General features: G+C 41.7%; 1 protein-coding gene across 1 annotated transcript; it reads right to left on the bottom strand.

The window, feature by feature from the left end:
• Positions 1-530: 530 nt before the first annotated feature.
• On the bottom strand, positions 531-5,847 carry LOC127031264 (olfactory receptor 6C4-like). Its single transcript, XM_050918020.1, has 2 exons — positions 4,956-5,847; positions 531-583 (listed from the first exon to the last, which is right to left on the bottom strand). Exons 1-2 carry the CDS (start codon positions 5,845-5,847, stop codon positions 531-533), a joined length of 945 nt encoding a protein of 314 aa, XP_050773977.1.
• Positions 5,848-10,629: the final 4,782 nt, after the last annotated feature.

Below are 10,629 nucleotides of genomic sequence, written 5' to 3'. Positions count from 1 at the left end.
CTCAAGAGCATTCCTCACCATGCATTTTTGACAGATTTCCATGCCCCATTTAGGGCTTATGTCCTGCCTTCCCACCCCATTTCCGTTGGTGCCGAAGTGTGGCACCATCAGCCATTTTGAAAAAAACGTGTATGTGTATGTGTTTGACTAGGGGAAGTGTTGTGTATGTTTGTGCTTGGGTACATGGAGAGAAAAAGATTGAAAGAAGAGTGTGAGAGAGTTTAAAGATGAAAAAAGAAAGTTTGAGTAAGGTTTAGGGGAAAAAAGGACATTTAAAAGAAGAAAGGTAAGTTATTGAAAAAAGAGGCTGGTAAAGGCAGATTATGAAAGAATAGAAAGATTTTTGTTTTTAAAGGGTTAGTTAGTTTGAAAGAAGAGAGATTTTTAGTGATTTTGAGTAAGGAGAAATGATGGTAAAGGCTTAGTTTGGAAGGCAATTAAAGAATAGAAAATTTTGAGATAAATGTAAAAGGTGTATTAAATATCAGGGTTGGTTAAGTAAAAAAGTTAAATAATATTGAAAACTAGGTTTAAAAAGGGAATTTACTAAGGCAAAACCTTTTCTTAAGCATAGGATAAAATAGCATTGAAACTATTCAATACCAAAGTAGGTTAAGAAAAAAGTATTTAAAAACATTAAAAACTAGGTTTAAAAAGGGAATTGACTAAGGTAGAGCCTGTTTGGTAAGCACAGGGTAAAAAAAGTGAATAGAAATGGAAAGGCCAGACATAAGTCCTAGAAGGGGGTGTGAAAACCTGTCAAAAATGCATGGTGATGAGTGCTATCGAGGCCATTACTACTGACCATTGTTCTGACCCAATCTGGCTGTTCTTATGTTCTTAATCATTGGAACAATTTACAAAAGTTCATGGTAGATTCCCCATCACTGGTAATTTTAAAATTAAGATTGGATGTTTTTTCTAAAAGATCTGCTCTAAGAATTAATTTGGGGCAGTTCTCTGACCTGTGTCAGACTAGGTGATCACAATGGTCCTTCTGGCCTTAGAATATATGAATCTATGAACCTATAAATAATCATCTAGCTGCCAGCTGGAGCTCCTCATGAGTATTATGTACTGATGTAGGAATGGAAGCTTAACAGCTCGTGGCATTAACAGAAAATTATGGAAATTCTCCTACCCCTCATGAGTGAATTCTGATCTTCATAATCCCTCATTCATGGAACCGATAATGATCAGACTGAGTGTGGTGCATATGATATGTTTGAAAACCTAGTGAATAAAACTCCTTCATTGTTTGCAGACTCTGCTTAAGATTCCTACAAAATGATACTCAGTTCAGTCAGGTTCATTCTTAAGCTTTGCAATGGTCACAACAACAAACCACATATTTAGCTGGTGTAAATTGGCATAACTCCATTAAAGTCAGCAGAAGGACCAGCTGAAGTCTGGCCTATTATTTTTAATTTATGTCAGGGGTGACTCTGAAGTCCTTGTCTGCTGGCGAGCTCCAGGTTAATTGCTTCTGAATCTCATCTGGAAAACAAAGTAAGAAATCAGATTGATCCAAAATAGAAATCAAATACAATGGAGTTTGTTTAACTTTGTTCTCATTTGCACTGGTGCAAATCAGACGTAAGCTGATTCCCCTCTCTTTCACCCTGATGTAAATCAAGAGTAACTCCATTGGAGTCAATGGGGCTGATTCCACTGTCTCTCTCTCTCTCTCTCTCTCTCTCTGATGTTCCCCTCTGGTATTATCTGGACCAGTGATCTGCTAGGTCACTCCAATCCTTGACTCTGGGAGCCAGACTTACTCTGCTTTGTTATGAGAACCCCCACCCCTGGGCTGTTCATGCACAGCCTCTGGCATGTAAACTGCTCCTTGGATTTTGCAACTGAATTACACTAGCCAATCTGTCCAGTCCCAGACACAACCCTAGGAACCTCCGTCTTTCAGTGTCCAGTTATGCCCACTGGACGCTGCAAGCTTATATCAGTTCATCAATTTAACAAAGAAATTGACATGTCCCAGGCTTGTTATCCCAAGAGGAGTCTCTGACACACTTCAAACCAAATGCACTGCTTCAGGTAGAATAAACAAACAGATTTATTAACTACAAAGATACATTTTAATAAATTATAAGTTGAAGCATGTCAGATTTGCTAAAATGAAATAAAAGCAAAACACATTCTAAGCTGATCTTAACACTTTCAATGTCCTTACAAACTTAGATGCTTCTCACCACAGGCTGGCTAGTTGCCCTTCAGCCAGGCTCTCCTCTTTGATCAGCACTTCAGTCTCTTGGTGTGGTGTCTGTAGATGTAGATGGAAGAGAGAGGAAGAGCAGGGCAAATGTCTTCCCTTTTATCATGTCCCTTCTTCCCTCCTGGCTTTGTCCCCCTGCTTCAGAATCATGTGAGCATTACCTCATTGCAGTCCCTAACTGGCCAAAGAAAGGGGGTTGACTCACTCCAAGTCCCACAGAATCTTTTGGTGCTGCCTAGGCCATCATCATTTGTCCCTGTGAGGCTGGGCTATATAGCCTGGAGTTTCAGGCACTCAGCTGGGATGTAAAAGACTCAAGTTCCTGCTCCAATGATTGTTTAAGTATGTTAGACAACATGAAACAGCTTTGACAGGAGAGACTAAGAAAAGTCTGCCTTAGAATCCCCAAGAGCTTAGTGATTGGAATTCTGAGACAGGAGATCTTGATTCAATTCCCAGCAGAGTGGGGATTCAAACCTGGGTCTCACACACCCTTGGTAAGAGCTGTAAGCACTGGATTGGGTTGGTGCAGGGGGGCAGCAGCACCTCCTCTTGTAGCTGTGTTTTGTGCAGGGTTTTTTAAACAAAAAGCAAACTATTTTCTAGCTTTTGTTTTTCATTGCAAAATTTGAAAAATTCCACAAAGCATTTGGGGATTTTTGGTGGGAAAAAATGTTTTCTTTTGTTTTTTAATTCCAATCATCATTTTTTATGGAAAATACATACCCACTTTTCACCAACTCTGGTGTTTACCCAGGAAACAGTTTGGAGATGTGAACTTCTTTTGCTCCCCCACACTGAGATTTTTAAAACCACCTATGGGCTGCCCCATTCCCCAAATATCTTATCCCGCTTTGAGAGGGACAAGTTGGGTGAGGTTATATCTTATTGGACCAACTTCTGTTGGTAGAAGGGACAAGCTTTCAAACTTCACAGAGCTCTTCTTCCAGTACAGGGAAATTATTCAGAGTGTTATAGCTAAATACACAGTGGGACAGTAAGGAGTAAATTCATGCTGCAGGAGGAAACTTAAAGTCACATGGGCAGTTAACACCAGTAAAAGATATTACCTCACCCACCCTGTCTCTCTCATATTCTGGGTTCAACACTGCTACAGCAACACTGCAATTATTCAGTTTTGACAATCTCCTCCTTAATCATCACATGTTCCCCTTGAACCCAGCCTAAGTAACTTGATTAGGCAAGAACTCATATATTCCAAGTCAAAAGCGACCCTTTTGTGGGATTCCCTCTGGGACCTTTTCCACTTAGCCTATCCAGAACACCTTGTCCACTTCTGGGAGAACACTTCATCCAGTTCTCTGCGATCCAAAACACTCAACTCCAGATTTCATCACTCAGGTTCCTTTATCTGGCATACAGCAGAGCTGCTCTGAGGTGATCAGAATCAAGTGTAGGGGTGAGAATTGGGTGTACCACACATCCAAAGCTACACAGACAACCTCTTCCTTTACATTCATTTACATTTCTCATTCAATTTGCTGTACATTACACCACACATTTCTGGTTCAGTTTAGTTACTTTGCTGGAACCATTCCCTGTATAAGATGCTCTGTCCATGTGCTCTTCATGTGGAACCTGATCTTTACACTCCCGGTTTGTCTTGTCCGTTAGCCTTAGCATCAGGGTGTTACAGCTTATTTTAGCTAGCACGACATCCTGACTCCAGCATCCTGCCTGTCAAGCCCCTGTTTACAACTTAAACTTCCATTCACCTTTCCAACCATACCCACTTAGAAATGAGGCAAGTTACTAATGTCAAGACAGGCCTACACCATTGTGATCATCTAGTCTGACCACCTGTATAACACAAGCCCCAAATAATTTCTACAGCAGAGCTTTTGAAAAAACATGGAGGGGAATGGAAGAACATGGAGATTTTAACAAGCCTCACAGAGCTGGAAGGGACCCTGAAAGGTAATCAAGTCCAGTCCACTGTCTTCACTACCAGGGCCAAGTACTCTTTTTGCCCCAGCTCCCCAAGTATCAATCCAGGATTGAACTCACAGCCCTGGGTTTAACAAACCAATGCTCAAACAACTGAGCTAGCTCTCATTCCCCAACTTCATGTTTAGGGTGCAGATTAGTTACAGAGTTACCCCACATGATGTATTCCTGCAGAAGAACAATCTGTCAGCTCTCTGAAGTGTCAGAGGGGAAGGACTGAGGAGAAAATAAGCCTGGAGAAAATTTTCCATCAAAACGTTGTGAAAGAACACCCAACTCTTGGCTGCCGCAAATTGAAAACAAGTTTACATTTCGACTTGTTACAATAAATTTCTCTTTCACTTGTTTAGCTGCTGAAAACAAACAAACCTCTTCCCCCTGCCAAACTTTCATGTTTCTGTTTTTCAATGAATACCTGAAAAACCTTCAAAAATGTGAAGAGAATATTTGAATCAAAATTATTCATATCAGAAAAAAATCATTTCCCACCCGTTCCAGGAGTGGATTATCCCACTGGCCCTTCCCTCCCCATGTACAATGGTAAAATCCTCCTCCATAAGGCCATGACAGCTCTGCTACATAGTACCTCCTACAAGGACACTGGCTCACCTCCTGACAGAATAACCACAGTGGACAGAAAATAAAGAATTGGACCATTTTCATTTCATTGCTTCTTTTAATTAATTGTTATTTCTGCAATGCACGGACACTCTCGCATCCTTGGAATAAAATGTCTTTCTTGCCACTTTTCTCAGCGCTTCCTTCACCTGCTGGTTCCTTAGTGTGTAAATAAAAGGATTCAGTAAGGGGGCAAGCACAGTGTTGATGATGGCAAGGCCTTTGTTCAGGTCCAGGTCTTCATCCTGAATGGGCCTGACATACATGAGAATGCAGCTGCCATAGCAGATGGAGATGACAATGAGGTGGGAGGAGCAGGTGAAGAAAACCCGTTGGCGCTCCTTGGCAGAGGGAATCTGCATGATGGTGATGAGGATGTAGGAATAGGACACTAATATTAGCAATAAGGTGCTGAACAGGGTGAAGAAAGACAGCAGGAAATGGATAAGCTCCAGGAGATGCTTGCCCCCGCAGGAGATCTGCATCAGGGGGGTATAGTCACAGAAGAAATGGTTGATTACGTTGGATTTGCAGAAAGAGAGCTGGCTGGTCAGTACAATAGGTATAAGGATAAGGAGAAGACTTCCCATCCAGGAGAAAATAACCAGCAGGAAGCACAGCCTTTGGCTCATGATGGACATATACAGAAGTGGGCAGCATATGGCCGCATACCGGTCAAATGACATGGCTGTCAGGAGGAAAAGTTCCATACACCCAAAGAAGAAGTGGAAAAAATACTGTGAGAGGCAAGCAGCAAAAGATATTGTTCTCCTCTCTGTCCTAAGGTCTGTCAGCATCCTGGGGACGATGACTGTGGTTAAGCAGATCTCCAAAAAGGACAAGTTCCGGAGGAAGAAGTACATAGGGCTGTGGAGGTGGTAGTCAGTGCAGGTGATGATGATGATGAGGATGTTCCCCATTAAGGTCAACGTGTAGGCTAAGAAAAGCACCCCGAAGAGGAGTTGTTGCAGCTCAGGGATACTGGTGAGCCCCAACAGAATGAACTCTGGCACCTGGGTTTGGTTTCTCATTGATGCCCTTGGAAATCAAAAGAGGAATAATTCTCAATCTTTTGCATATATACACACACACATATCCTGGCTATTGATAATTAAATCAACAGGCAAAACCTTTCCACAAGCAGTTGATGAAATGTTCAAATGGTGAGGTAGGGGGATGGATAGTTACTTTATAGAGCTCAGCAATTTTTATTTTTTGAAACACTTTGCAACTTTTAAATTCAGCTCACTTAATTTATGAGCCAGTATCTACTGAGCATAATGATAATTTCTTACCTAGTCATTGTACCGCAGCAATCCATTGACATGGATCTGAGGAGAGAATATGGCAAATTCTAACACTTAATGCTTTATGAATCACTTTATAACCAGGAAGTGATCTGCACAAAACTCTCCTGAAGTCAAAGGGCCAATATAGATAAAAAAAATCTCATCACTGGAGATATAGAGAGACTCAGTTTTAGAACATAGGACATTTTATAGTCTCTTGCTTCCAGTCCGCTTTGCTTTAAAAAAGTGGTTTCTCAGCTATGCTTGTGTAATACAGAGGAAAAATTTGCTTCTGAACTAAAACCATAATTTAAAAAATGGGATAAATCGTCAGCCAGCATTACATTGACATCAATGGAGCCTTGTTACTATATACGACCTGGGGATCTGACCACTGACTCCACTGGAGCTGTGGCTGATATACACTAGGTCACGTTGACTTCAATGAAGAGACACCAATTTACACCAAGTAAGGAGATGGCACATTGACTCCATTAGCTGCACTGATTCACGCTGTTAGCTGGGGAGCAGGTCAAATGATATCAATTTTCTGTGATAAATTAAAGCAAAGAGCCAGCTTGCCACTTGCTCAGAAAGATTTTGGAGACTGGAGCAATATTTGGAGATACTTTATTTTCTATCACACACAGAAAGTCACTTGATCATTTAAGCGAAGTCATCTCAACACTAAGATCTTTTGAAATCTCAGCCAAGATGGCTCAAATTGGTGATGTAGAAATTGAGATACTCAAAAGCAAGGATCCTCACTGGAAGTTCTGGCTACCAAAAAATTGAGTATAAGAACATTGACTTACTTGTCTTACAGCCCAAATAATGTAAGATTGATTTAAGTGTCATTTGTAAATCACTGTGAAGAATCACAGTGCATACATTTCCTTAGATAGTCTACAGTGATACTTAAATAGACTCCATCATGGTAGTATCTGAGGGTACATTTACACACTGACAATGCTACAGCAGTACACCTGCTACTGGGGGCTTGGAGTGGATCTGGATCTGGATCTGGATCTGTGAATGTACCTGAAACACATCAAGAAATCTATTGTCTACAGACAGGCACCCAAACACCCCAGAATATGCTCCAAGGAGAGAGTTCATCTTAGCACACTAAACTGCATTCATGCGTGGAGGAAAACAAGTCGTCACTCTGAGTTTGGAGCAACAAGCCAGAGGCAGCTTTATTTCGAGCAGCTGCAATATGCACAGGAGAGTACACACGGGCAGATCTTCTTTAGATAAATAATTAGGCAAGCTTTTAAACCTTTCATTGCATACAATAATGAGCAACAGCTGTATTTTGTTATCCATTTTCTTCCTGATATCTCACTTTTCTCATTAATTTCTGCCACAGTCTACATTCCATTCTTATCTAACACAAGGTCAAAACTGTATCTCTTGCAGTCTGTTCCCATTCACTTTCTTGCTTTCCACCCACCTAGGCCCTGCCTTCAAGTCTCATGTTCTTAGAGTCAGTGTCAGCCTGACTTTGTTAGCCTGACTCTTGCTCTATTCCTAGAAACTAAGATATCTGCATTCAAATGCCCTTTATCCTTTTCTCTACTTCCACACTGTTCCCTTGTGTGCTTCCAGCACAACTATCAATCTTAAACCTCCATGTTCATCAAACCTTGTATTTCTGATTCTAGATCAAATGGTTCAATCTCATGGGTTTTGGTTGGATGCAACAACAATGCATGGTTAGTATGAACATAAAAGGTATTATTATTATTACATCCTTTTCAACAATGACCTAACCCTAAACTAAACAACAATAAAAGCATTAACATTCCTACTATAATAATATGATGGGGTTGTTATATAACCTTAGTCACAAAACACAATACATCATAATTAGTACATGAAGTAGACACTCTATAGGCTGTATCAAAAGCATACTTTTCAATCTGATATATATTTTGGAACATATGAATTGCCCTTGTAATTCAAATATTTTCTGGACCTTTGGTAGGAGTAAAAGCAAATTTTGGAACCAATCAGGTACTAAGGCAGTTCAATTAAAGGGTATCTGGAACCTAAGGGCTGATTGTAAAATTCTATCCACAGTCCAATAAATGATATTACTGCCTCCAGCAGTGGTGAGATTAAAATGTATATCATGCAAAGTGGTGGTCTTAACATACACACAGCTATCATTAGCTTGAAAAAGCAGCTATCCTGTCAGGGTAGTTCCTTGTCCCATACCCTCTCAACAGATGTTGTCATAAACAGTGACAACTTCTCTGGGCTTCAGTTTATGTACACACTGAAGCTGGGGGGGATCTAACATCCAAAGTGTCCATTCACTCCCTATCCTTGTCCAAATGTCGGGTGTTATTCCAGGAGCATTGACTATAAATCGATTAGACAGACCAGGTGGTTTAATTTTCCAACTGTCCCAGTGAATTATCCAATCCCACATGCATCCTCCCCACCAACCCAGCACGATTCAGTATGTGGGAGCCCACACCCCTCCAATCAGTCTGTATGCTTGGAAAGAGCACTGTGAGCATCTGCACTTCCACCCTGAAAATCTCCAAATATGTCTCCACGGCCATAGATCAGATGATACTCCTGAGGTATCTGTAAGGGCAGTGAGCAAAACCTGATGCTTGAGATCACTCCAAATGGCCATCAGCTGATTATTCAGAAAATCCTGAATTTCTGAACAAGCCAGATCCCACTGCAATCCTTTCCCAGCCTCAGTGATATTTAGCACCATCATTGTCTGCAGTTTCTGGGTTATTGAACTAAGGGCAGAAATAACGTGCAATTCACCAACTTCAGCCTGCCCCTGGGTTAACTGTGCTTCAGCAATAAGACCAGGGGCCTTTTCCAGTTTCTCTAATTTCTCATCATGTTGTTGGCCTTTGTAAATGTTCCAAATTGCAGCTGCACTATTGGCATCGTCCCAAAGGGATTACTAAGGTGTAAAGGCCTTGGCCATTGGGTTTTATCAGAATATATGGCATTGTCTGTATTACGATGTGTTATAGGGGTGGTAATGGTAGTGAGGATAATGGCGGGGACAGTGGTCGTGGGAGCAAGGCGCCTTTGGTATTCGTCATCTGAAAGCCAATTAGGGAGAGCTATACATGCTGAAGGTACTTGTCCGAAAGCACAGAGCCCAGGCCCCCGAATCAACCCAAACCAACACTCAATACCTCAGTCCCAAGCACGGTTCCCACAAGTTCCTCCCTGCCAAGTTATTATACTCCGTCTCTTCCACCAGGGCCAATTCTTAATGTCTTTTGTAGACAAGAATCCCTAGACTTTTTCGGTTTCAGCGGAACGAACATACTTTCTTCTTTTTTCCTGGAACGGTCATGGTTCAGCATCATACAGAGGAGAGGTTACCAGCACGTTACCCTGTAATAAGTGGGTTCCTCCAGCAGTTGATGGATGTATGGTGGTTCGGTTAGTGGACAAGGGAGAGGTTATCAGCACTTCTTCTTGTCCTTTTCTCCTGCTGTCCAGAAGGAGGAAAAGAAGTACCAGAGGAGGGACAGGCTGATCAGTAGTCGGAGGGTTATCTTGAGGTGCAGGGGCCTTCTTGCAGTGAGACGCATGGGTCCAGGCAGTTAGTCCTGGCATAGCGATGTTGGTGATTAGCAGAATTTGGTAAGGGCCTTTCCAGAGAAGAGCCAGGGCAATCTTTCTTTGATGGACCTTTATGCAGACCCAGTCTCCTGGTTCCAGCAAATGACAGGGTTGCTCAGGATTCTTAGGTAGTGCTTCTTTCACCTGTGTATAAAAAGACCTGACACATTTCATTAGTGCCTGGCAATAATTAAGCATTGTGTCATTCATTAAATGAATGTCCATCTGGGCAAGGGTCAGCAGAGGTGCCGCTGGAAGCCGCATTGGGCATCTGTCAGAATCTCATGAAGGCTGAGTCCAGTCTTTCGATTAGGAGTGGCCTCATATTCATCAGTGCTAATGACAGGGCATCTGGCCACTTTAAGTTCGTCTCAGCACAAATCTTGGCCAGTTAATTTTTCAAAATCCCATTTTGACTTTCCACTGTCCCGGCAGACTGTGGGTGGTGGGGGCAGTGGAGATTGTGCTAAATCTGCAAAGCTGTACATAACTCCTTTACTATCTGTCCGGTAAAATGAGTTCCACGATCACTGTTAATACTCAGAGATATGCCAAATCTTAGAATGAAATCCTTAAACAAAATTTTCACCACAGACTTGTCGTCTGCCCTTCTGCAGGGGAAGGCTTCAACCCAGCTTGAAAAATATCAGCTAATACTAACACATACTCATAGTTACAACATTTATACATTTGAACAAAATCAATCTAAATATTTACAAAAGTTCCCCAAGGGGGTGTGCTGCTTTTCTAGCTTTAACTGTTTTTCCAATATTAAATTGCTGACCCTTCTCCCTAAGGGAGTGTCCAGGAAAGGCAGATCAGCACTGTATGTGGCCAAAACTGTTGCAAGCATCACAAAGCATTTTGGGGAGGGTCAGAGGTGGGTGAGTGGAAAGTGGACGTTTC

Source organism: Gopherus flavomarginatus, chromosome 11 (genome assembly GCF_025201925.1).
Source record: "Gopherus flavomarginatus isolate rGopFla2 chromosome 11, rGopFla2.mat.asm, whole genome shotgun sequence".
In the NCBI taxonomy this organism is placed as follows: Eukaryota; Metazoa; Chordata; order Testudines; family Testudinidae; genus Gopherus; species Gopherus flavomarginatus.
This window is presented reverse-complemented; position numbering and strand designations above follow the sequence as displayed.

Excerpts from the sequence above, each read along its gene's own strand:
- LOC127031264 (XM_050918020.1), bottom strand. The coding sequence starts at position 5,847 with ATGAGAAACCAAACCCAGGTGCCAGAGTTCATTCTGTTGGGGCTCACC. Across the intron at positions 584-4,955 it reads GAACCAGCAGGTGAAGGAAG|TATTTTATCCTATGCTTAAG; the intron begins CGCTGAGAAAAG and ends TAGTTTCAATGC.